The sequence below is a fragment of the Paraphaeosphaeria sporulosa genome (genome assembly GCF_001642045.1).
Source record: "Paraphaeosphaeria sporulosa strain AP3s5-JAC2a unplaced genomic scaffold CC84scaffold_5, whole genome shotgun sequence".
In the NCBI taxonomy this organism is placed as follows: Eukaryota; Fungi; Ascomycota; class Dothideomycetes; order Pleosporales; family Didymosphaeriaceae; genus Paraphaeosphaeria; species Paraphaeosphaeria sporulosa.
In genome coordinates, this window is record NW_017253364.1 from 828,151 (window position 1) to 852,484 (window position 24,334).

The following is a 24,334-nucleotide window of genomic DNA, read 5'->3' on the forward strand; positions in this document are numbered from 1 at the left end:
GACCCAGGATCGAGAAATTACGATGCACACACTAATACCGATTTTCTGAGCGGCAGTTTCAACGTCGACAATGTATACACACTCCGACAGCCACACGATGGTAACGTATGATGTGCATTACTTAAGTGGACAATAGCCTGGGTGGATCTCGTCAAGCGGTCTTCCAACAAGTAATCGCATCTCCAAGTCACGCATCATGGTGGCTACCGTGTGCCTCGTTCTATTTTCCTCTGTATTGGTCACTACCTGGGCTGGACCAACCAAAAGCGCTCCATTCAGTCTCAACCGGTATCGTCCGACATCCTCCTAAGCTTTTGCAACGCGCTAACAATGCATATATCAGTCGGTCTGACGGGTTTCCCTATCCCCTTGATGAGGTGGACAAACTAGAAGAGGATTCCCTATCAAAATTTGAGTCTTATCTTGCAAAGAAGACGAACAACAATGGTTGCACCCTTGAGACAGCTGCAAAACGTCAAGAATGGTAAAGAAACCTCCGCTAGCTGAGCCCTTGATCTGATCCTACAGGCACGATTTGACGATCTCCCAACGTGAGGAGTACATTCGGGCCGTACTCTGCTTGCAATCCAAGCCGCCGAAAGCAGACAAGAAGAAGTACTCTGGCGTCATGAATCGGTACGACGATTTCGTGCTTACCCACGAAACCCAAGCGATGCATCTACACTCAACAGTACGTCCTCTCTAGAGGATGCTATCTCCAAATGATGGCTGATATTACCGTCCAGCCCCATCTTTTCCCAGCTCATCGCGTCTACATCTGGGCTTACGAAAAGGCACTTCGGGAAGAGTGCGGGTACACCGGGTACCAACCGGTGCGTTCGGTTGAGACCGCTTGTGGCTTGGTTTGCTGACATAACAAGTACTGGAACTGGGGTCGTACTGCTGCTGATCCTATCAGCTCACCGATGTTCAATGGCAACATGTCCAGTATGGGAGGAAATGGAGCGAAATCGGACTATCCAGGAGTGATGATCCATGGTGCAGGTTTCAAGCCACCCTATGACATTATCCCTGCAGATCTTGGAGGAGGCTGTGTCACGGAAGGGCCCTTCGCGAAGTTAGTCTCATTGCTTCGATGATAGTTTCATTTCTCACATTCGAACAGTATGACTGTCAGCTTAGGACCAATCAGCAAAATGATGCCGGATATTCCTTCAAACCCTCAGAAGGACGGCTACGGCCACAATCCACGCTGCCTTCGACGCGATGTCAACCGCTATGTACGTCTATATCCCTAGTTTATTCCTACCGTATACCCACACTGACGCCTCCGCTAAACCAGGCATCCGCAATGCTGTATGCAAACTATACATACAATCTAATCACGCAAGCCAACACTGTCGACCTCTTCCAAAAAAACATGCTGGGCATACCGGAGAAGAATGACTGGGGAGTACATATGTCTGGACACTACACTATTGGCGGAGACCCAGGTGGTGTAAGTGAGCGTCGTTCATTCGTACCTCTCTCGCACCTCTCGCACCTCTCTCAGCGATGAATAGATGAAATGCTGACCCAATATAGGACTTCTACAGTTCTCCCGGTGACCCTTTGTTCTGGTTCCACCATGGGATGGTCGATCGCGTCTGGTGGATCTGGCAAATGCAGGACCCCGAGAATCGGATGAATGTGCTTCCAGACACGCCAGCAAAAGACGATTATGTGGATCTCAATTGGACTGCTAATCGCACCAACACATGGGACCTCCTAGACAGCATTGGGGGCATGGGTGGAGAGTTCTGCTATATCTACGTGTGAGGATATGACGTCGAATGTTGAGGAGCATGCGATCATACTTGAATCCCATTACCACTTATGTATTGGAGACTGGGCTTCGGGAGAAAGATCAGACAGAACGTCTTGCTCCGGTCGCAAAGCTATCCTAGCGTCGTCTCGTATAGCTTGTTTCCAGACTTCTTCTCCCCATGCCGGCTTCCATCCTAGTGATCGCGCTATACTAGATCGCGTCTCCGCATTACTACACAGTCGTAGCCCCACTATATCCTCTTCGTTTACGACCTGCGGAAGATAAGTAGAGAATAGCTTTATCCCTTCCGCCAGCTCCACGTGCGTCAGCCCTTTTTGTGATACAAACCCTTCCTCGTAACATATATCCGCCACCTCTTGGGCCACCGCATGCCAGCTGTGCCGCCCGTTGGCGCTGAACATTATTCCCATCTTCCCACTCGGCAAGACCTTGCCTCTGTCCCTCATCATCTCTATTACCACAACCTTATACAGCTCCGCCAGTTCTTGCACGTGTACATGGTCCCACATGCCTTTCCCATCACCGATCACAACGATTTTCCCTTTCGCCATTGCGACCTTCGCCATGGCAGAGACTCGAACGCCGCTGCGCTCAAAAAGTCCTAAGCCGCGTCCGTAAACCATCGGATTCATAATGACCAATGTTTTGAGGCCTAGCTCAAGCCCCTTATGCACCACTGCGAGCTCTGTAGCACGCTGAGGATGACTCGACTTGGCTTCCCTCATAGATTCGAATCCATATATGTCGTCATTAATATCATCAAACTCTTTTACTGTGTCCCCATGAACCCATTTCCCCGAGGTCGGCAGATCGGCTAGGTTTTCAGTCCCAGAAGTATGCAGAAACCACACATCCTTCCCAGTATTCTTCTGTCTCTTTGCCAACCCTTCCATCAATGCGAGCGCAGAATGCTTGTGTGTCGCAGGCGCACAGTTGATAACAATATCGTGCTTTGAGGCGATCAAGGTAGCAAGTTCAACATCGTCCAGACACTCCCGTATGACTAAGTTGATGTCTTCGCCGTAGGCACGCATCAGCTTGCTTGCGCACTCGTTGCTAGGCACGAGGCATGTGATAGTCACTTCGTTGAGAGGGTGGACCTGATGCGCCAAGAGTGTAGCCAGGACAGTGCCTCCAATGTAAGTAGTCGCACCCGCCAGCAGTATCTGCGGAGGATGTGTCGGCGGGAAAGGGAGCGGATGTCTGAGAGGCATGTTGTATTTGGCGTGTTCGACCTGACGTCCGGACCCAAGTGATTTCTCTGAAGCACACACAGCAGGATTCAGGACATGGCTGTTCGCGGTGTAGTTTCAAACGAATTGGAGTAATCCCGTGCCATTACGCTTCCGTATCGTCCGACATGATCAATGATTGATTAGGCACTCTTTGATGAAGAGCGGAAGTTGCTAGTCTTTGTTCCGCTCGGCGGTTCCCCGGCGTGTTGGGATGATCAGCCATGTGACTGGATTGTCAACGTCATACGGCGCGTCACGGTGTGCTGAATTGTGCGCTACGCGGCTCGACCTTTAGAACTGTGTGTATAAGCCGCAGATAGGTAGTAGTTGCCAACAAAAATATTGGGAGAAGACTATCTCATAACGAAAGTCGCTGGTTTTTATGCGACATGGCAGTAACCCAGGGGGCTTCGACGCTACCATAGGTATACGTGAGCTACCATAGGTATATTCCAGACCACTCTGGACATGACTTTAAGCCTTAATGCAGTTTAAACACGTAGGCATCGAATAGCCTCACAAACAGATAAGTCACTCAGAAATCCGTGTCGGGACACCCCAGGGCTGTCATTGATCGAAGTTCGCCTGTACGGAGCCATAGTTGGTGAAGTGGCACAAGATGCGCTTCGCGAAAGCGCATTGTGAGGTTGTTGACATTATATAGCATGAATCACAGTTTTGGGCGATGCGTCCCGATATGATTGGCGCATCAGTTTTTTTGGGCCGGCTTAGCGCGCGCTTGTGGGGGCCGAATTCCAGCTTGCAATTCCTTCGCCCACTTATCGTCATTGTGCCTTTCGCAGCCCCTCCCTTCCAGATCGATGCGCGTCGCATCTCCATCTTGAGGCCAATCCTATTGCAACATGGATCCGATCTCCGGTGCTATGGCACGGGCAGCGGCGGAGAACTCTGAGGATGAGTATAAAGATGCCCATGGTGTTGATGTTGTCGAGGTCAATACGGATCGCCAAGACACTGTTCTCAATGTTCAAGTTGATGACCCTCAGCTGTCGGGTGGGACAAGGACCAACATCAATTTTCTCCAATCACGAATTGATGATGCAATTGAATCCAACAGCAACGACAAACCTCCGTCTTATGAAGGCCAGGGTGCGAAAGCCATCGAGGATGAAAAGGTTCAGGCGGATATATTAGATGATGTTGAGAAGAGCATGTTACCTTTCATGCCTCCTGCCTCAACGTCTCGACAGCCTTCAGTGGTAGATATGGAGGACGAGTCGGCTGAAGCTTCCCAAGAACCAATGTCAGAAACGGCAGAAAGCAGCACTCCCGCCGCCCTTACACTTCCACCAGATGAGGGAACTGAAAACATTCGGCGCTCTTTTGACGCGCAGCATTCAAATAAAGACCTGTCACAGCGCTCGCTAGAACCGGCAGATTTAGACATGGAAAATGAAAAGCCTCCTCCGCTTCCACCGCGCCGCAACGCATCGCCCCTACTGGCGCCAGCCAAACCTGAGCTTAAGAAGACATCTTCATGGGATGAAATATTCGCCCCCTTGGCGACCACATCTCCTTTGCCTCTCACCAACCTGAGCTCAGAGAATAACCGTTCTCAGGCTGGTGAGGATTCCGTGCCGAAATCTCCTCCACTTTTGGCCAAAAAATTATCCAGTCTATCTTCCCCTGACAATGGTTCAAAAGGAATTGCCTCTCCCGCCTCGACAGAAGAAATCAAACCCGGGAAGATATGGACTTCAGTACTGCTGGAAGAAGAGCAGTATATCGAACGCATGAACAAGTTTACGAACATATTCTACGGGGTCGTCATCAAGGAATGGCCGGTCTTAGAAAAACACATGGAGGCTATTGTTCTAGCCAGACAGCTTGCGCCATTGCATCAAGAGTATATCCTTGATGTTGTCAAAGCGCAGACTCAACAGAACCCGTTCGCTGTCTGCGATCCTCGTCTCTTCGCAACATGGGCCAGCAAAACATACAAGGTACTCAAAGAATATTCACGACGGTTTCCTCACGCTTTATATGCGCTTCGCCTCACCCAGAGTCGCGATAAGAAATTCGGTCCCTGCATTGAGACAATCGGTTTGAATCTGACCAAGGCTGGCCAGAGCTGGGAAGACCATCTTGTGTTACCCATTGCACAGCTCGATACGTATATCACAAAGCTGCAAGGTATAGCTCAATGGTTGGATGAGGGTTCGGCCCCTATTCTCACTAAAGAACAATCACGTGTCAAGGCGACCCTTGAAACCCTTCAACGCCTCAAAACACAATGTTCCGACTTGGCCGATAAGTCTATTAGCCAGGAGGAAATACAAAGTTTACATCGGAAAGTGCACACAGTCGACACAAGTCTTGTAGATGTACTGGAACTCTCTTCGCCAGACCGTCGCATTGTGTACCATGGCTCGACTGCACTCAAGCTCAATAACCGTGGCCCATGGAAGCCTATGCAGGTCGTTTTACTTGACAACTATATCTTCTGGGGAAAGCTCAAGTCCACGAAGGACACAAACCATAAGGGGATGATGATCGACAGTATTCGGGTGATCGAAAAGGTGAGGGTTCTTACATCCACAAATGATTCTTGACTTTAGACTAACATATCTAGCCTGTGCCTGTAACTCAGATAGCTATCAGACTACCTCTGGACTCAACCAAGACTCGCACATCCTCTTATCTGGACGAATTGCCTCGAGGAGTAATATTGTATGAGCTTTTCGTTGACATCAACGTAAAGCCAGGAAGCTTCACAACGCTCACAATAGGGACTTTTTCGTACGAAGAGAGGAGCAATTGGTACCAGAAGCTGAGTGAGGTAGCTGGCACGAAGTCCCCACAAATCCCTGAGTGAAAGTGATGGCACTCGGGTTGACCCGGCTCTCCGATAGGGGCAGAATTATTTGGTTGGTGTTCTTGATCAATCCACCAAGAACAAGTCTCATCCCCGCGACCTTATCCCTCAGTATTATGCATACACAAAGCATCTCAGAAATTTATACTATCGATAACCAACCAACAGGTAAAGGTCAGTATCCAAGTGAAAGAAAGCACAGTCAGGCGGCTGTAGGTCGCGATTCTACACTGAATTATCTCCGTGCGGTATAAGACTTTCCCTGCTTGAGTCCAGTGGTTCAAAGCTCCCCAGGCTAGACAGGAGCTTCGCCTTCGACAACGATCTAAATATTCTGACACAACTCGGCATGTCACGCGGAGAGGACATATGGACGCGTTGAGGCCGCTAAACCAACGGCGCAGCTATCAGGTCAGCTCCAAACCATGACAAAATCGTCCTGGATTTCTCCGGTCACACCATTTTTGCAGTACAATTTCTAGACTCGAACGAGGCGCCGAAGTCTGCGCCGAAGTGGTATCGCGTCCATCTATCTCCGAATGCGGAGCGGACGGCGCGGTTCCGGCCGGTGGTGGAGGTGTTGCTGAAGCATGGGAGTGTGCGGGATATGTGGAAGGTCTTTGGGGCGGAAAATCTGCTGAAGGTGCTTAGGGAGTTGGGACGAGAGGTGCGGGATCGGGAGCAGTTTTGGGAGTAGCCACGCACGAAGACTGGGAACCTAGATCAAGGTAACATAAACAATGAGGAACAGCAGCCAAACTCTTCTGTGAGGTATGCCCAGGTGAATTGATGTGCACGTGGATCAAGCTTTGTCAGACATATCTTCGGCCACGGAGATAGACCGTTGGAGCGGAAAGCGCCTGGGACGGATACAGGCAAGCGTGTTGCGAGAATGCCACCCGGCGTGGATGCTACCACGTGCTCATGGTACACAGTGAACAGCTGAATGGGAGGATTCAATTGAGTGTTGACTGTGAATCTAGGCTATCCCTCGGCAAGAAAAGCCACTCCGTTGTCGCAGAATGGAGATGCGCGGGACCTCCGCGCCGTAGCGCCATCGGCATCTTTTGTAAGCAGCAGGCAACCGCTGCATCATCGGGAGCTTTGACCAGGGACTAAAAGTCCATCGATTTACGTCCATCCGTCACCACTCCGACCACGCCCCTCGAATCCGTGCCTACGCTCTGCAGTTCCCAGAGTACGGCATTCGCAACCCCGAATCGATCAATGAGCTATCTGCAGACGCCTTTGCAGCCCCCGTCTCCGCTCGCGAACGGCTATCTCGAGGCAGCGAGCCACGGCCGCCAGCCCTTGTGCGGCAGCAGCGAAGGATGGGGGCCCATAAGTCGCGTGCGATATGACTTTACACCGTGTTTCCTCGACGTGTGGATAGCCGCCGTGGCGGCGGTGGGCATTGTGGGTGGAGCCGGCGCGGCGTGGTATCTGCTCAGCAAGTGCAGCGCGCAGCCGGTGAAGAAGAATTGGCACTTCTATGCAAAGCTGGTGCGCATGTCCGAATGCGCTTGAGGTGTGGAGAGACCAATAAGCTGACTAGTGTCGTGGTAGACTACGATCCTCGCGCTCGTCGTAACGACTGCCCTGCAGGCAGCCCTCCAGATCGAATACTACAAGGGCATCTGGGCCGGCGATTTCCGCTTCTGGGCGACCATTCTCAACCTTGTTTCGCTCGGCGTGATCTTCTACGTGCAGTATACTGAGCACTGGCGCTCACGCAATGCGAACGGTGTGGTGCTGTTTTATTGGCTCTTTCTGCTGATTGTATATGCCGTTAAGCTCCGGTCGTTAATCTCTCAGCAGATCCACCGCGAACATGTGGCTTATTTTGCCGTCTTCGCCGCCAGTGTTGGGTTGGCGGCAATCGAGTTCGTCCTGGAGTGGGCCATACAGAAACGACTGAGTGATTACGATGCGCTCGGTGACGATGACGAATGCCCATACGAGTACTCCGACGTCTTTTCCGTTCTTACCTTTGGCTGGATGACACCTATGATGAAGCGCGGGTACAAGACGTTTCTGACCCAGGATGATCTTTGGAACATGCGGAAGCGGGATACAACAAGGGCATCCGCCGATGCATTTGAGGAGGCGTGGTCCTACGAACTTGAAAAGAAGCACCCGTCGCTGTGGATTGCCTTGTTTCGCGCATTTTGGGGCCCCTACTTCCGTGGAGGGCTTCTCAAGACTCTCAGTGACACGCTTAACTTTGCCCAGCCGCAGCTCCTGAGACTCCTCATCACCTTTGTATCGTCCTACCAAACCGACAACCCGCAGCCAGTCGCGCGAGGCGCAGCTATCGCTATCTCCATGTTCGCCGTTTCCATTATGCAGACCGCGTTTTTGAACCAATACTTCCAGCGTTCGTTCGAGACCGGCATGCGTATCAAGGCGTCGTTGACTGCTGCCATTTACTCCAAGTCCACGCGCCTGTCAAACGAAGGGAGAGCTTCAAAAACCACTGGCGACATTGTGAATTACATGGCTGTCGATGGTCAACGTCTCCAAGACCTAGCGCAGTACGGCCAACAGCTATGGTCCGCACCTTTCCAGATCGTTCTATGTATGCTCTCACTCTACCAATTAGTAGGATGGAGCATGTTCGCCGGTGTTGGGGCTATGATTATCATGATCCCGATCAACGGATACATCGCCCGGCTTATGAAGACTTTGCAGAAGCAGCAGATGAAAAACAAGGACGCACGTACAAGGCTCATGACGGAGATTTTGAACAACATGAAGTCCATCAAGCTATACGCCTGGACTACCGCATTCATCAACCGCCTCAACGTTATCCGTAACGACCAGGAACTGAAGACTTTGAGGAAGATTGGCGCCACGCAGGCCTTCTCCACATTTACTTGGTCTACTACACCCTTCCTCGTGTCCTGCTCCACCTTTGGTGTGTTTGTGCTCACCCAGCACAAGTCACTCACAACCGAGATTGTCTTCCCAGCGCTTACCTTGTTCAACCTTCTGACCTTCCCTCTCGCCATCCTTCCAATGGTCATCACCGCGATCGTGGAGGCTAGCGTAGCCGTCGGCCGTATCACCAGCTTTTTGACCGCCGAGGAACTTCAGGAAGATGCTGTGCTTTGGGAAAAGGCAGTCGATGACATCGGCGAGGAGTCAATCCGCGTTCGTGAGGCAAGCTTCACCTGGGACCGACACGAGGAACGCCTCGCCTTGCAAGACATCAACTTTTCGGCCCACAAAGGCGAGCTTGCTTGCATAGTCGGCCGCGTAGGCGCTGGGAAATCATCTCTTCTGTCCTCGGTGCTTGGCGATCTATATAAGACCAAGGGAGAAGTAGTGGTCCGGGGCAAGACGGCCTACGTGCCACAGCAGGCGTGGGTCATGAATGCGTCTGTCCGCGAAAATATCGTATTCGGCCACCGCTGGGACGCCCAATTCTATGAGCAAACAGTCAACGCATGCGCTCTCCGCGACGACTTCGCTACGCTCCCTGACGGCGATCAAACAGAGGTTGGCGAGCGCGGCATTTCCCTGTCGGGCGGCCAGAAGGCAAGGCTTACCCTAGCCCGCGCCGTTTACGCTCGGGCAGACATCTATTTGCTCGATGACTGCCTGTCAGCGGTCGATCAGCACGTCGGCCGGCACTTGATTGACAACGTCCTCGGCCCGAAGGGGCTGCTGTCCGGGAAGACAAGGATCTTAGCCACAAACTCTATCCCGGTGCTCATGGAATCGGACCTTATCGTGCTCCTACGCGAGGGCAAGATCCTTGAAAAGGGCACGTATGACCAGCTTATGGCTATGAAGGGCGAAATCGCAAACCTGATCCGAACGTCACAGAACGAGGACCAGAATGAATCCGACAGCCGCGCCTCCGAAAGCGTCGTCAGCGAAGAGGAAACAATCTATGGCGGCGGCAGCCCCATGTCCGACGACCAGGACCAGGAGGAGGCGGAAGCTGCGCAGGACAATGCCCATTTGGCACCACTGCGCACCGGCAACGGCACGGCCCGCAAGTCTAGTTTCCAAACCTTACGACGCGCGAGCACGGCCAGCTTCAAGGGTCCACGAGGCAAGCTCACAGACGAAGAAGGGGGCAACATGAAGAGCAAGCAGGAGAAAGAGTTCTCTGAGCAAGGCAAGGTCAAATGGTCCGTCTACGCAGAATACGCGAAGGTCAGCAACCTGGTCGCCGTCGCCTTCTACCTGGCGCTGCTTGTTGGGGCGCAGACGGCCTCCGTAGGTATGTTTAGCGAGCGCGCACCCCGGCCCGCTCACATTCTCATCTTTTCGGTTTCCCAAAGATTCGTGGAGGGATCTAGGAGCTAGGCTAACGTACCCACAGGCGGGAACGTATGGCTCAAAAACTGGTCCGAATATAACCAGAAGCACGGCGGAAACCCCCATGTGGGCAAGTACATCGGCATCTACTTTGCATTTGGCGTGGGATCCGCGGCCCTTGGCGTCGTTCAAACGCTTATACTCTGGATCTTCTGCTCTATCGAGGTAAGTCTGTCCGCTCGACGATGTGGGAGTGGGAGGGAACCCCGCCCCGCGCATCGTCCATGCAAGCCCTCGCAGCCTGTGTGACTGACGCAATCTGTACAGGCCAGTCGCAAGTTGCACGAGCGAATGGCCTTTGCCATCTTCCGCTCGCCAATGAACTTCTTCGAGACGACGCCTGCGGGCAGGATCCTGAATCGCTTCTCAAGGTGCGTCTCCATTGCGTCTAGCTGCCGCATCTGATCACCTCCCCCCACCGATTCGGTAACTCGATCGGATTTATTCCTGAAACAGGATCTCTGTGATATCTGACTGACGAGCCTGCAGCGACGTCTATCGCGTTGATGAAGTCCTAGCGTGAGTTTCGGACCCGCTTGGGAGCGATCTGGAATAGGCAGCTAACGTTTCGCAGGCGTACGTTCAATATGCTGTTTGTCAACACGGCAAGAGGTATGTATAGTCCCTGCTGGGAACTCAGCGCGTGTGCGACCATTGACTAACTGCGGACAGCTGGCTTCACTCTCGTCATCGTGAGCGTTACGACGCCCGTCTTTATCGCACTCATCCTGCCGCTTGGCGCACTCTATCTGTACATTCAGCGCTACTATCTCCGAACATCCCGCGAGCTCAAGCGGCTCGATAGCATCAGCCGCAGCCCCATTTATGCGCACTTCCAGGAGTCGCTCAGCGGCATGAGCACGATCCGCGCCTACCACCAGCAGAAGCGTTTCGAGCTTGAGAACGAGTGGCGCGTAGACGCTAACCTTCGCGCGTACTTCCCATCCATCAGTGCAAATCGATGGCTCGCGGTGCGTCTGGAGTTCATTGGCTCGGTAATCATCCTGGCTTCTGCGAGCTTCGCGATTATCTCTGTGGCGAGCCATAGCGGCTTGTCGCCCGGCGCCGTTGGTCTCGCCATGTCATATGCCTTGTCAGTCACGCAGAGCTTGAACTGGATCGTGCGACAGACGGTCGAGGTGGAGACCAATATTGTGAGCGTAGAGCGCGTCCTGGAGTATGCGGCTCTGCCGAGCGAGGCGCCTGAAATCATCTCCAAGAATAGGCCGCCTATTAGTTGGCCGTCGCGGGGCGCAGTATCTTTCCATAACTACAGCACCAGGTACCGCCCTGGTCTTGATCTCGTGCTGAAGAACATTAACCTTGACATCAAGCCCCATGAGAAGATTGGCGTGGTTGGCCGTACTGGTGCAGGCAAGAGCTCCCTTACTATGGCGCTCTTCCGCATCATCGAGCCCTCGGAGGGTAATGTTAGCATTGACGACCTGAACACAAGTACCATAGGACTGCTAGACCTGCGGCGGCGGCTTGCCATTATCCCGCAAGATGCGGCGCTTTTCGAAGGCACTGTCAGAGACAACCTCGATCCGGGTCATGTCCACGATGACACCGAGCTGTGGAGCGTTCTAGGTATGCATGCAGCCCCGTTTGATGGTCCCCGCAGCTAACCTGTGTCACAGAGCATGCACGTCTCAAGGAACACGTTTCCAGCATGCCCGGCCGACTGGACGCTCAGATCAACGAGGGCGGTTCCAATTTGAGCTCTGGCCAACGTCAACTGGTCTCACTGGCGCGCGCTTTGCTCGCTCCGAGCAATATCCTCGTCTTAGACGAAGCCACGGTACGGTTATCCGCTTCCCCAGACGCGTGCGCACTCGCAGGAAGCGAGCCGCGAAGCGGAGTGCAATCGTTGGAGCATAATACTGACGTTCATGCCGTAGGCTGCTGTCGACGTAGAGACGGACGCAATGCTGCAGGCCACGCTGCGCAGCTCCATGTTCCGCAACAGGACCATCATTACCATTGCGCACCGCATCAACACCATTCTGGACAGCGACCGCATCATCGTGCTCGACCACGGAACGGTCGCAGAATTCGATACCCCTGCGGCGCTCGTACGGAGCAAGGGTCTCTTCTACGAACTCGTCAGGGAGGCGAACCTGCTCAGTTCGCTGGACGTTACGCAAACTTGAGTCATGCTTGCGCGGGGGCCAAGCGGTTGGATGTGCGTGGCCGCGGAAGTCTTCGCTCAGGGAAGACGGGCGGGACCGCGATTGTATATATACCCCTGCCTAATTTCTTTGTGGGACGGGAAGCGGGAATCAAAATAGCCAAGCGTGTGAGTGACACTAGTTCCCGTGATGCGTGATATGCGTGATGTGCGTGATGTGCGTGTCCGCTGTTCCTCGTCTGTGCTACCCGGGGAGAAGGCTTCTGTTGCATGGCGCTGTCCCATCTTCACCGCCGGCCCGCCGGATGCCGTTTGAGATTATACGAGCGAAGTGCACTTGGCGGGCAGGGGATGAATCGAGAGGTTCGAGCAGGTGATCCTCGCTGTCAAGTGAGGGTGGCTTGCGTCCCACTGCGAAGATGCCGCATGAGTGGACCGCCTTACCCCCGAGAAGCAGACGTGCATACTGTGTCTCCTGTCAACAGAAGGCGTTCTGTGGTGCCGTGACGTCTTGTATATGTCGGCACTTTGGGCCAATGTAGTTGTACACACACGAAGGTTCAAAACATAGGCGCAAGAGTGTGGGGGTGCTGACGATCGATGAGCCCATGCATTGTGGGCATGCCGTCCTCGGAGATCGATCGACTCGAAGCGAGGCGAGCTGCCAGATGGCCAGATTGCCAGATTGGAGACTCAATCGGTTAATGCGCACGCATAGACGGGGCTGCTGCGAAAATGGGGCAGTGAAGGGGATCTGGAAGATAGTGCAGAGCGACCGCTGCGGGCAGACCCATGTTGCATTGACCCCCGTCCGTGTTTGCGGCATTGCAGCGGGGGCTGGCCTCTGCGCACCCGATCCTTGCAGGGCCGTGGTAATTCGTGGGCGATTGAGACCGGGGTGGCTATTAGGGTGCTTCCTGCGTTGAACTGATGCTCGCTTGTAGGCTCATTACTGGGCCAGATCGTAATCGTTGAGCGATGCCGCAGACCGGGATCCTGGTTGAGCGAAGGAGCGAAGGGGAAGGGCCGTTCCTTGTGTGGGTCTGCGGCATGTGCGCGATCAGATGTGAGCGAGATGGGCTCCGGGAGCGATATCTGGGTGGGTTTCAGACGAGTGGTCTGTCGATAATTATGCTGTGTGAGCTGCAACGGTTGTGTGCTGGTACAATAACGTGGGATGGGGTTGTAGTAATAAGAGTGGGTATCCGTGTGGTGGTCATTGGTGGAAGTAGGCTGGCTGCAATGCTGCCGGAAGGGTGTGTCAGGTGTTGGGAGGATTACCGCGTGCCGCGTCTATATGTTTTCTTTTTCTAAGTGACAGGTGAGTGCCGGCAGCCTGACACGGTGATGGAGGCGAAGAGGTGTGGAACCTCAAACTGTGAGATTTTGAAGTCACTGCTCAGGCAAGAGGCTCTTTCCCTGTTGGTATGAGTCAAGAACGTACATCATGACTGCCTACGATTCACCTCAGTCCTTCCCAGTCCTCGGAGTAACAGCGTCGGACGCGGTGATCCCTGCAGCTCATCGTTTTCCACAAGCCTCGTCACGTTGTGCATCGTCCAACGCGACGTTGCGGGGTCAGGGAGCGCTGGCGAATCGGGGAACTTGGCTTGCCCCCAAGATGCAGCGATCAATAGCCAGCCACGGCCCGTTCAGGCACTGTCCAACGGCTGTCATTGCGCTTCGTTCTGCAGATCTATACTGAGCAGCATCAAGCCGACGTCGCCGCATGGCCCATGACCCCTGCTTTCTCGCCGTGCAGGGGGTTTCCTGGGGAAGCTGGCTGGAACTGAATAAGATTAGAGAAGAACAGCAAACGGTGAGCAGATCTCAGTCTAGCCCAGGTACGGACCCAAAGACAAGCTGCCCCAGCCTGCCCGGTCGATAGGACGTTTCTTAAGGCAGACAGCCCCCCTCAAGGTTCTATTCTCTATTCTTGGGCTATACTCAGAGTTCTGACGGCGTGATCTCTGTGCTACTTGTGCTCTTTGGAACCTGCGACCCTGTTTTGCATACCTGCTTTCCTCCTGGGGTCATCCATGACCTTTCTGGCCCCTTCTTGACTCGTTGGATCTGGTCACCGGACGCTCGCTCGCTACACTGGAACTCTGGAATTGCCGGTTTGCGACCTGATGGTCGGTTTGAGAAGAAGCTGATTTCGAATTTGCTGGACTGTCACTGTCGGCGTGTAGCCTTCGCCGGAACGCAACACTGCAACACGGCAACGGCTGGTCAGTCCGTGTCGTGCCGGATTCCATCTTTCCTCCAGATACGAGGCGTTACAGACGACAGAGTCGCTCGCTGTTTGGGGCTCTGCACGGACGGCCAGGTGAGCAGCCGACGCCATGGCAAAAGGAAACATGCAGCAGTTCATACACGAGCCATTCTCCTGCCAGACACGGCACGGAGCGACCCATCAGACACAGTGTGACGCGGAGATATTTTCGCTCGTGCGGAATTCGGACTATGTGCCGCCGGTAAGTTCATGGCATACCATTCCATGGCTTTCTTTCGGCGGGTGTCGTGCAGTGTGTTCGCTCTAGCGTCGCGCTGTCCGCAATCCACTGTGCCGGCGCCCTCGCCTACACGTAGCGCACGTCATCCGCCATCGGCCCGCCCCCAGCTTGCCGTCCGCGTTCGCGTTGCTGATCGGTTGAGCAGAAACCGTCCGAGTCTCGCGCTGGCGAGGAGCCAACCGCGCCGCTCGAGTCGCGGATCGCCTTGGGCTACCTGACGGTCAACGGCCGCGAAGAGCCCGTGTTCGCACCCATCCAGGGCTTCGAGCACTTATTTGCCCACGCCGATGTTGCCGCACCATGGCCCCAGCAGAGTGGAGAGACCCAAGCCACAGGTGAGCCAGCCGTTGATGCCCAAGGCACCACTCAAGCTGACCAAGAACCGCAGCGACGACAGCAGCGCCCACAACCACAACCACAACAACGCATCCTCCGTCGGTGGCGGCTCCGTCGAAGAAGTCGCGCATGAGGAAGAGACGGCGTACTCGCAGTCAAAGCCACCACTGTCTCCAGGCCAAGGCTGCTGTTGTTGAAGACTGTGAAGCCGCCCAGGTCCCCAAGACGTTCAGCATCGGGGACGTCAACTCGCTGCAGACCTTCTACGCCACGCGCTTTCGTGAGCTGACTATGAAGCCGATGCGCGACATAGTGACTGCTTGGGTGAAGAGACTTGAACCAAAACGCCAGAAGAAGTACGGACCCTACCAGCGTTACGACCTCGACCCACGCTCAGACAAAGTCAAGAGCATCAAACCTCGGTGGTGGCCGGCTGACATACCATATGTTGAGCCTTCACATCTCAAACTAGAGCGTGAGTCTCGCCTGCGGCAACGTGACGGCGCGCGCTGACTGTAGGCAGATCTGGTGCCTTTAGCTGTTGATTTCATGCTGGTCCACCGCCTCGTCGATGAAGAAGTTGGCAAGCGGAAATATGCTTCTTGGATAGATCAGCTCCAGATGGATGCAGTTTACCTCATCTCCTCCAAAGATACGGAGCATTTCTCGTCGTCCAAGGGCACAAAGTATAACGAAGCCATGAAGAGACGAGCCCTGGAGATCATATTGCCAAGGTAAATATGCCAATCGCAACGACCCAATTGTAGACACTTACCACGATTTAGCATATTCGACGTTGCCAAGTCTCACGAAGACTATATTGCTCAGTATGACTTGTACGAAGGCTCGGGGAACATGGACCCTGGCTGCGGGAAGCAGGTTTCATGGCTGGCTACTCCTCGACCTGACCGTGGACTCGTTTTCAAGCGTCGGGCTCGTCGGTCCATAAAAGTCGAACCACTGTCCGACGATGAGGGTGATCTGACAGAGGTGGACGAGGAAGCTTTTGAGCAAAGTTCGACATATTCGTCATTCCACTCGACCGAAGGAGCTTCTGAGCCAAGCTCGACAGTTTCGTCATTCCACTCTACGGAAGAAGCTGCTCAGCCAAGCTCAGCATTGTCGTCGTTCGGCTCAACACTGTCATTCGACTCAGCATTCAGCTACACCGAAGACGTGAAGATGTTCCCAGACGATTTGCGCATGGACCCATCACCTGCGCCAGAACAAACTTCATCTCAGTGTCTTTACCAGGCCCTCACTACCACCTCGGAAGGGACCATGGTCCCTACGATCGGTCGACCAATGGAACGTCTCCAAGGGTACGAGACAGATTCAAAGGCACATTCGGCCTTTGGCATGACCTCGTCCGCGACCGATCTGATCTCACACTGCCGCACAGGCCTTCCATACGGCTATTCTAATTACCCCCATATGACACAGGCTCCTTTTCCTGTTCACGAATCCAACGGCTTTTCTACTTGTGGTCCACTAGTGCCGCATAAGATTGCGGCTGTCAATGATCATGGCCTACCAAATAGCAGCCAGCTGCATGGCTTACCTCTGCAGCAGCAGCAGCCTACTCATAGCTATGATTCCCACGGACTGCCTCTTGCGATGGACTGGATCGATGAACTCTAGATTTCCTACTTTGCGTGCTAATTCTTGCCTGCTCTCTGGATGGCACACCTATCGAGCGACCCGGCGAGGCCCACGTCAACCTCCTACAAAACACCGTGCCTCCGACACGCGCATTTCGGTCGTTTTCTAGCATCATACGACAGCATTTCTTTGCCATGGCACCCCACGCTCTTTCGAGTCGCAGCCTGCTTCGGCATTCTTCCAGCGACATTTGGTAACTTGTCATTTTCATCGCATTATACCCGGTCACGCCGCCACGATGCCACGACGCCACGAATCAGTCAGTACCGGCAATCCTCAGGTGGACGCAACACGGATCAAAAAGGCCACAGGGCCACATAGTGGAAGAGAGACGGGGAGGAGCAAAGACTCGACCCGTGGGAAGTAATTTCGGTTTGTACAATAGGTGTTACAGTTGGCTGCATGTGTATGGGTTTGTACATATAGCTAGAACCGGCCCTAGGCCCCCCTAAACATTTCGGTTTTGTTACATGACAAAAAGATGAGCCTTTAGCCGTAGAATGCTCCGTTGCAGTCGCTTTGTGTGCCCTTTGTGTGTGTGTGTGTGTGTACGAAAGTACTCGGGGTCACAGATGTTGGCATGAATTTTAAGATCCCAGCTTCAATGGAATGAACATGGTCACGTCGTACGGTGGTGTTTGCTCCGGATTCTTCTCTCGCACCTCGATCATGACCCACTCAAAGGCGATTCCCGCAGCGGCTCCTTCTTCCATTCAATATGTAAGCGGCTTGAGTCGGTGTTTCCTCGGTTCCATGGCGCGTGATGCAGGGATCCCAGTGCACGTGCCATCGTGACCTATCGCATCACCGACTCTTTGTCGGTGCTCTTCATTGTCGCTCCGCCCAAGCAGCGCAACGCGCCAAAATCCACTCCCCTCGGCGCGCTGCATTGGGCAACCTATACTGACACGCTTCCTTGTCCGTTTAGCTCCACGCTCCCGTCATCCACACCTCCAGCGGATGAGCGACTAAACACTCGACTTCGCGACAATGACTGGAGGGCGCGGTCGCGGTCGAGGCAACGGCGGATTTCGAGGCGCAACTCGAGGTCGTGGAGGGTTCAACAATGGCACGCATACGCCGAATAAATCGAATGGGCTCGACGCGCTCACGGGCGGCACCGTTGCAAGACGGGACAATGGTCGCGGGAACAGCAGCGGTGCGGGCAAAAGTGGGCGAGGCGGCAGCAGTAACGCAGGCGGAGCAAAGAAGGCACAAGAGTAAGCTCTCACGCCTTGCTATAAAAAGCACATCAAGCGGCGGGGTGGGCCAGATTTCGCAACATGAAAGGAGTCGAAGAAAAAGACGTAGTACCACCTGGCAACGCGACGCGACAACGAAAGACGAGAACGAGGTCGATTGGCTCACCCCGCCATAGTTTCTAATCATTCTTACAGGCAGACTCCTGAGCCCGACGGCTACACTGGCATTCGATACTCCCCCACGCATGCGAACAACAAGGACCCTTTGAATTCCACACCGTACAAACGACACGAATATGAACTGCGATTCGCATATGTAAGGCGGACACCGAGGCACCAGTTCTACATGCTAACTTCGACAGCTCAAACATGCACAAGCGTTCAAGAAGCAAGAGCAGATCGCCAAGGGCCAGATGGATCCCGATGGACAGATGGACATGAGCCAGAGCGTCGATAAGCATGGTCTTTGCGAAGACTTGTGTCCCGAGTATGAACGAGTTCGACGAATCGTTCAGAACGACGTAGCGGCCCCCGAATATTCCAAGGAAACCGCCCATGGACCGCGTCTCCAGCGGGAGGTCGACGAAGGCCGCATGATTGCGGCACATCACCGGTCGTCCGCCGGTGAAGACCTCACACTCATGTCCGATCTTCGCACTCCAGCGGCGCTCCGTGTAGGTCACACATGCGGTCTTGATCAACCTGTGCTAATGTCATGCAGAGATCAATGGAAGCAATGATCAACCGGTTGAAAGAAGACTCGTTTGAATATCTTGATGGGTGGATATGGGACCGATCGCGAGCCGTGCGAGTAGAGCTCAGTAAGAACTACAGAAGACGAGAAGACACCGAATCATTTCTTGCCTGCTACGAGATGTGCATCCGCTTCCATTTGCTCAGCATGCATCAGATGTTGCGGAGGAGCGAGGGAGTCCAGTACGACCGACAAACCGATTGGGACCAGCTCGCGGCCTCTTGCAATCAGATCAAAGAGTTATGGGACAAGATAAAGGTGTACGAGCCTGAAGACGGAAAAACACCCTGCCCGCTTGAGGCGTCGCGTGTGGCCGAGATTCACGCCTACAACATCATTCTGGGCCTGAAAGAGCGCGATCACCGGGAAGAGATTCGTCGTCATCCTAAAGTCCGGGTTGCACAAGCCCTTGTCCGAGCCGCCCAAGATACGAAGAACTACACCACTTTCTGGAGAATGGTCAGGTCAAGCCAGGTTTCCTATCTCATGGCATGTGCGGCTGCCACCCGTTTCATGTCCATTCGATCAGACACCCTGGAAGCAATGGTCAAAGCCTACATGGTGCACAAACAAAAAGTTGACGACTGGACATTGGAGAAGCTCGTCGACATCTTTGGTTTTGATGACGTCGAACAAGTCCGCACTTTCTGCAAGGCCTACGAGGGCGAGTTCGACCTTAACGCTCAAGGTGCCACCTACTTACGACCGGAAACGATCACAATGCGAAAGGACCCTTTTGGCAAGGATCACTTCTTCTCGCAAAAATACGTCGAGTCCAAACGGGGCGGTCGTAATCTGGCCGCAGTCTTATTCGGATACAACCTGCCGCGGGCCGGCCAAGAAGGCCTGCTTGAACCTATTTCAAACCAAGATGAGGATTCATTATTCATCCCAGAATCCCGGACCTCATCGGCAGTCTCAAATCCCTTTGCAGCTGCAGCTGCAGCTGCGCGAACATCTGCACAGCCGTCTACGATGTTTCCTTCAGGCATACAACCAGGTCTATTTGATGCATCGAAGAATAGCGTCAAGTTTGCGCCAACACCCAGCGCTGCGCCCTCAACAACCCCGGCGAATCCTTTCGCCGGCGTTGCAGCCAAGCTTAATGTAAGCGGGCAACCAACGATACCCGCGGCTGGATTCCAAACAACATCCACCGGATTCCCAGCGCCCGCGACCACGGCGTCTCAAGGATTGTCTGCCAAGGCAAGTGCTTTCACGCCGTCTGCCAATGGGAACCCTTTCGCATTTTTGGGAGGGCAAAAGGCTCCCGATGCACCCACAGCTTCGAATGGCGCTGGAACATCTGTCCCTGGCGCGTCTATATTCTCAACATCAACAGCCCCCTCGAACACATTCACTGGGTTCACAATGCTGGGTTCTATCCAACCCACACCGTCCCCGGCTCCCACAAATGGGTTGCCTACATTTGCGGCATCTAGTGCTCCATCTGCTTCTTCAACTGGGCTTGGGGCGCCCACAGCTGGACTATCTTTTGCAAAACCTGCGGAGACAGCCCCCCCACTTGTCACTGAAGACGAACAACGGAAGAAGGCTCAGGAGGAGCAACGAAAGGCGGACGAAGCCCGACAGAAGGCGCAAGAGGAAGAGCAGCGCAAGGCACAGGAGGAACAACGACGGGCTGCGGAGGAAGAGCGACGAAGAGCCGAGGAAGAGCAGAGGCGGAAAGTGCAGGAGGAACAGGCGAAGGCACGCGTAGCCGAACAGCAACGACGGGCTCGGGAAGAAAAAGAGAGGGAACGGCTTCGCGCTCAGCAAGAGGCCGCACGTCAAGCAGAAGCTCAACGAAAGCAAGCGCTCGAAGCTCTGGCTACCAATCTGTTTGACGATCCGAGGGACGGCATGATGAAGCAATTCCTTGAGAACATGGTGGAAAACTTGGTCAAAGACACACAAGCAGCACTTCTTAGAGAACAACAGGCGCGGGATCGTGCCAGGGCAGACGAGATGTGGCAGCGGAAGCGTCTGACTCTCGCTCGCGCCGCCTTCTATCGGTGGGCGTACCAAGTTAACAAGAAGAAGTCGAGGGCTGAGGCGCGTCAAATTCGGGACCGTCGACGGAAGTTAAAGACTCAGCTCGAAGCTGCAAAGAGCTCAGCGGCGAGCTCGGCAGCCAGTCCACCAGCCCAAGAAGTACAGGTCGTCGCAAAGGTCCCCATTGACCAACCTGTTACTCCTCGCCCCAGTGGCCTCAACAATGGCGTTTCTAGGCGAACCCAGCCAACTCAGCCACGCGCACAGCGAAACCAACAAAATGACGAGTCGTCACCCCAACCCATTCGCGACTTCTCGAAATCTTACTACGAAGCCCGAGCACAAATCAACGAGAGGCGCGTTACCGTCGACCGCACAGAGACCGACTACTTCCGCCTCCGCGCCATGGGCATCGACCCAAACAAGCTCCGCAAACGCAGCCACGACTCCTCCGACGAAGAAGACGCTCCCAAAGCCGACAACAAGCGTGCCCGCACCTCAAGCTCATCGGCAGGTCAGCAAGCCCCTGTCAACTTCCGCAAGTCCCTACCGCCCCCGACCACAGACGAAGAGCGCCTTGCCCGCTTCCGCGCAATCAAGGAGTCCAATGCTAAACATAATCGCGGACACACGCCCTCTCGCTCTGTGGACTTCAACAGCAGTCGCATGTCCACCTCCTTCAACGCCTCAATGACGAGCCAGATCATCCAGCGCGCGCGGGAGTCTCTGGCTCGCTCACCATCCCAGCTGTCGTCGACGCCAGACAGAGGCACCCCCGGGCTCCCCGCCGACAAGCCTGCGTACTGGGCGCGCGCAAGTCGCTTTGTCCCGCAGCATCTGTACGGGCAGCCTGAGGCGATCCGAGCGTATCGCGCGCAGGTTGCGCCGCGGACGAGCTCGGTGCCGGATGCGGTGGGGACGTCTCAGTCTCAGTCTCTTGCAAAGGGGGGCGATGTTGCTAGGGTTTTGAGTGTGTCGCCGGGCTTTCTGTCCTCCCCGATTACATCACAACAGTCCTACTTCCCTGCCCAACAGCCGCAATCACAATCCCTCGTCGTTGAAGATGAGGCTGTGTTGCTTGCAGACGACGCTGATGGTGAGGAGGACGCTGGCTTTGACGATTACGGGGAGGATGGGGTAGATGAAGAAGGCGAGTTCTACTCTGAAGACGATGAGGAAGAGGGCGAGGGAGGGGAGTATTCTGAAGACGATGGAGACGAAGACGAAGACGAAGATGCAGAGCAGTGCGCGCAAAAGCCCGGCGGGACCGAGGACGACGCTATCGAGTTGAGCGACTAGCAGTCGCTGTTTTCGGGATTTTAGTCTGCCTGGGGACGAGGCACTGTGTGTGGATGTACATAGTCGATGCAATTCACGCGTCGAGAGCTAGCACACAAGAGGAGGAGGGTAACACGGTCGCCATTGCTTTCCCTTTCATTACGGATTATCTGCATAGCGACGGCGTTTTGGACCAACATTACAACACGGGTGCATACTGGCCGGGAGGGGACGTCTCTGTCTTTGACGTCGGCAGAGGTTGCCAGACAAAAACACGGTCATGATACCCACGTTGTCGTCGGGAGGATTTGTACAGTATAGTAGCTAGCAAGCCCGTTCAGACGAGCGCGAGAAGAATGTACAAAGCTCCTTTCACATCCTCTCTTCGTTCTTGCGGAGGCGTTTCGGGCCGTCCACCTTCGGTACTGACCCTTCCTTTGCTCTGGCAAAGCAGCAGCCAGACTGCCGCTCTGCTCCAACACCAGAACCTGCCATCAACAGATACTTGTTGCACATCACCACCCTACTTTGATGCTCACCGCCTACGATCCATCCATTCACCCCCTTCACCGCTCCTTGCCCCACCCCGGGAAGTCTCCTCCGCTCGCCGACCCGGTCAACGCGCGCACGCACACACTTAGACGGAAATATTCCCTTCGCGAACCGCCCCCCCCCCCCCCAACCCAACGGAAATACATGCACAGCATACCCACGCACAGCATCTCCTCACACTTCCCTGGAACCACCACACGCAGATGCCTCCGCTGCCAGTCAATCCTTCCACTGCAGGCAGGGGCATCTCGGAGGGACCTCTGGCTGCCTCTCGAGTCTCGACCAATGCCGAACATGTTTCAGATCCATCCCCCAGCGCGTAGGTCCTGTTCCCAGCGGCCCGCATCGGCGCTTGTCCCTCCTTCTCCTAGCCGCCGGCTTGGCATGTAGCGTCGTGCAGGAAGGTGTGGGGATTGACGCTGCTCACGCTCGTAGCGCCGGGCACAGAGTACCGTAGGGCAGTTGGACGTCGGTCGGGGGTGCGCTGGCAGAAAAAGCAAAAGAGATGCGGTGCGGTTCCGGGTTCTAGATGGGGAAATAGGTAAGTGATTAAACGGGATGGTGATGGGTGGCTTGAGGACGATGCCAATTCCGCGGTTGAGGTGTATATTTTCGGGAACATGAGGTGTTTGTGTTGTATATTGCTGCTCGCCGACGACTCCGGCCTCGCCATGCGCTGCACGTATTCTGGAATCTGGATTGCATGACGATTCACGACGTCCGAGCACCTTCGGACCCAGTTCCAGCCTCGTCAATCTGCCTCGCATCGCATCCAGATTGCAGCGCCGGTCACATACAGAATCTGCACTCCACCGCCTACCCATGCGCCTGCTATCCAGGGCAGCCCTGCGATGCAAGCGTCGTGAAGCGCTGCACAGTTCGCGACGCTGTCCAACGCCAGGGTGGGGCTTCCGTTCGCGGCGCCCTGCAGGAGGACGCGCGGGGAGTGTTGTGCATTGTGTGGCGCGGCACATGAACCTAACAGTCTGGCGTTTTCCCAACAGGCTGTCTCTGTGAACCTGCATTGACACAACTGCATCGACAGCATCGGCGAGATGTCGCTTGTGGAACCGAGTCGAATCCAGCCTCGTCATGTTCTGCACACTGACTTCATCGGTCCTCGCTACACCCCTGCCACGCAGCCCGCACACGCATTTCCACCGATCAATTTCGTCAATCTTCGTATTGCATGCGCGAACGGTGAGCGCGGAGGCGGCAGATGCACGGTAGTGTAACATGCCCATTGACTCCCGCTGGTGCTAGATGGCAAAGGCGGCACGGGGAAGCGGCCTGCTCTTGCGCTGATGGTAAACGGTGTGGGGTTGCTTGAGACATCTTTGTAGCTGGGCCGCACGCGGCGCCACAAGAGGTCTAGACTGTGGAGTGCGAGATGGGTGGACAAGAATGTTCTCCGGGGACGACGCAGGCAGACTGATCTGAAGAGGAAATGACTGATCTGACGAGGAAATTAAATCGAGCGAGAAGTGGGATAGAGGCGTGATCATGAAGACATGGATATCACCTCCGCCGGGCAGCTAGCTAAATCGCCTTGGCCAACAGTGCGACGGTATGCACTTGTGTTTATAGCTCACATCGGCCCCACCAGGACTCAGAACTCATTTAGATATAGCATCATACCGATCGTGATTTCTACCGACTGATCTCGTAGCTCGCAAGATGCATGTCGAACTCGAACTGATCTCGTAGCTCGCAAGA

At 54.6% G+C, this 24,334-nt stretch overlaps 8 protein-coding genes across 8 annotated transcripts; 6 read left to right on the forward strand and 2 right to left on the reverse strand.

Moving 5' to 3' along the window:
* The first annotated feature begins 5 nt into the window (after nucleotides 1–5).
* CC84DRAFT_730544 (Di-copper centre-containing protein) lies at nucleotides 6–1,803 on the forward strand. The gene is made up of 8 exons (XM_018187205.1): nucleotides 6–288; nucleotides 344–484; nucleotides 529–691; nucleotides 747–833; nucleotides 882–1,078; nucleotides 1,127–1,241; nucleotides 1,304–1,459; nucleotides 1,546–1,803. The coding sequence occupies exons 1-8, from the start codon at nucleotides 197–199 to the stop codon at nucleotides 1,777–1,779; spliced, it is 1,185 nt and encodes a 394-aa protein (XP_018036019.1). The 5' UTR covers nucleotides 6–196; the 3' UTR covers nucleotides 1,780–1,803.
* Nucleotides 1,804–1,823: 20 nt separating this feature from the next.
* On the reverse strand, nucleotides 1,824–3,351 carry CC84DRAFT_1164128 (NAD dependent epimerase/dehydratase family protein-like protein). The gene has a single exon (XM_018178418.1). The coding sequence runs from the start codon at nucleotides 3,001–3,003 to the stop codon at nucleotides 1,828–1,830; it is 1,176 nt and encodes a 391-aa protein (XP_018036020.1). The 5' UTR covers nucleotides 3,004–3,351; the 3' UTR covers nucleotides 1,824–1,827.
* Nucleotides 3,352–4,430: 1,079 nt separating this feature from the next.
* CC84DRAFT_1092010 (uncharacterized protein) lies at nucleotides 4,431–5,860 on the forward strand (the record flags this gene model as incomplete). Its single annotated transcript, XM_018174424.1, has 2 exons — nucleotides 4,431–5,564; nucleotides 5,618–5,860. The coding sequence occupies 2 exons, from the start codon at nucleotides 4,431–4,433 to the stop codon at nucleotides 5,858–5,860; spliced, it is 1,377 nt and encodes a 458-aa protein (XP_018036021.1).
* A 1,127-nt stretch (nucleotides 5,861–6,987) lies between these two features.
* On the forward strand, nucleotides 6,988–12,503 carry CC84DRAFT_1145217 (multidrug resistance-associated protein 1). The gene is made up of 9 exons (XM_018176498.1): nucleotides 6,988–7,363; nucleotides 7,427–10,094; nucleotides 10,197–10,357; nucleotides 10,460–10,563; nucleotides 10,682–10,711; nucleotides 10,767–10,804; nucleotides 10,865–11,782; nucleotides 11,833–11,993; nucleotides 12,094–12,503. The coding sequence occupies exons 1-9, from the start codon at nucleotides 7,088–7,090 to the stop codon at nucleotides 12,343–12,345; spliced, it is 4,608 nt and encodes a 1,535-aa protein (XP_018036022.1). The 5' UTR covers nucleotides 6,988–7,087; the 3' UTR covers nucleotides 12,346–12,503.
* Nucleotides 12,504–14,174: 1,671 nt separating this feature from the next.
* On the forward strand, nucleotides 14,175–17,297 carry CC84DRAFT_1259057 (uncharacterized protein). The gene is made up of 5 exons (XM_018184877.1): nucleotides 14,175–14,800; nucleotides 14,985–15,174; nucleotides 15,228–15,650; nucleotides 15,699–15,909; nucleotides 15,961–17,297. The coding sequence occupies exons 1-5, from the start codon at nucleotides 14,669–14,671 to the stop codon at nucleotides 16,814–16,816; spliced, it is 1,812 nt and encodes a 603-aa protein (XP_018036023.1). The 5' UTR covers nucleotides 14,175–14,668; the 3' UTR covers nucleotides 16,817–17,297.
* Nucleotides 17,298–17,678: 381 nt separating this feature from the next.
* On the forward strand, nucleotides 17,679–22,385 carry CC84DRAFT_1164131 (uncharacterized protein). Its single transcript, XM_018178419.1, has 4 exons — nucleotides 17,679–18,057; nucleotides 18,235–18,355; nucleotides 18,402–18,713; nucleotides 18,761–22,385. Exons 1-4 carry the CDS (start codon nucleotides 17,828–17,830, stop codon nucleotides 22,085–22,087), a joined length of 3,990 nt encoding a protein of 1,329 aa, XP_018036024.1. The 5' UTR covers nucleotides 17,679–17,827; the 3' UTR covers nucleotides 22,088–22,385.
* On the forward strand, nucleotides 22,380–22,736 carry CC84DRAFT_1164133 (uncharacterized protein). The gene has a single exon (XM_018178420.1). It carries the CDS (start codon nucleotides 22,423–22,425, stop codon nucleotides 22,705–22,707), a length of 285 nt encoding a protein of 94 aa, XP_018036025.1. The 5' UTR covers nucleotides 22,380–22,422; the 3' UTR covers nucleotides 22,708–22,736.
* A 3-nt stretch (nucleotides 22,737–22,739) lies between these two features.
* CC84DRAFT_730721 (uncharacterized protein) lies at nucleotides 22,740–24,164 on the reverse strand. The gene has a single exon (XM_018187206.1). It carries the CDS (start codon nucleotides 23,860–23,862, stop codon nucleotides 22,918–22,920), a length of 945 nt encoding a protein of 314 aa, XP_018036026.1. The 5' UTR covers nucleotides 23,863–24,164; the 3' UTR covers nucleotides 22,740–22,917.
* Nucleotides 24,165–24,334: the final 170 nt, after the last annotated feature.

Bases quoted from the DNA above. Each gene is read 5' to 3' on its own strand.
- CC84DRAFT_730544 (XM_018187205.1), top strand. From the start codon at position 197: ATGGTGGCTACCGTGTGCCTCGTTCTATTTTCCTCTGTATTGGTCACT. The intron at 834-881 runs GTGCGTTCGGTT...TGACATAACAAG, and splicing joins GGTACACCGGGTACCAACCG to TACTGGAACTGGGGTCGTAC. The intron at 1,460-1,545 runs GTAAGTGAGCGT...GACCCAATATAG, and splicing joins TTGGCGGAGACCCAGGTGGT to GACTTCTACAGTTCTCCCGG.
- CC84DRAFT_1164128 (XM_018178418.1), bottom strand. From the start codon at position 3,003: ATGCCTCTCAGACATCCGCTCCCTTTCCCGCCGACACATCCTCCGCAG.
- CC84DRAFT_1145217 (XM_018176498.1), top strand. From the start codon at position 7,088: ATGAGCTATCTGCAGACGCCTTTGCAGCCCCCGTCTCCGCTCGCGAAC. The intron at 10,564-10,681 runs GTGCGTCTCCAT...ACGAGCCTGCAG, and splicing joins ATCCTGAATCGCTTCTCAAG to CGACGTCTATCGCGTTGATG. The intron at 10,805-10,864 runs GTATGTATAGTC...AACTGCGGACAG, and splicing joins GTTTGTCAACACGGCAAGAG to CTGGCTTCACTCTCGTCATC.
- CC84DRAFT_1259057 (XM_018184877.1), top strand. From the start codon at position 14,669: ATGGCAAAAGGAAACATGCAGCAGTTCATACACGAGCCATTCTCCTGC. The intron at 14,801-14,984 runs GTAAGTTCATGG...TCGGTTGAGCAG, and splicing joins ATTCGGACTATGTGCCGCCG to AAACCGTCCGAGTCTCGCGC. The intron at 15,651-15,698 runs GTGAGTCTCGCC...GACTGTAGGCAG, and splicing joins TTCACATCTCAAACTAGAGC to ATCTGGTGCCTTTAGCTGTT.
- CC84DRAFT_1164131 (XM_018178419.1), top strand. From the start codon at position 17,828: ATGACTGGAGGGCGCGGTCGCGGTCGAGGCAACGGCGGATTTCGAGGC. The intron at 18,058-18,234 runs GTAAGCTCTCAC...TCATTCTTACAG, and splicing joins GGAGCAAAGAAGGCACAAGA to GCAGACTCCTGAGCCCGACG. The intron at 18,356-18,401 runs GTAAGGCGGACA...TAACTTCGACAG, and splicing joins ATGAACTGCGATTCGCATAT to CTCAAACATGCACAAGCGTT.
- CC84DRAFT_1164133 (XM_018178420.1), top strand. From the start codon at position 22,423: ATGTACAAAGCTCCTTTCACATCCTCTCTTCGTTCTTGCGGAGGCGTT.
- CC84DRAFT_730721 (XM_018187206.1), bottom strand. From the start codon at position 23,862: ATGGGCATGTTACACTACCGTGCATCTGCCGCCTCCGCGCTCACCGTT.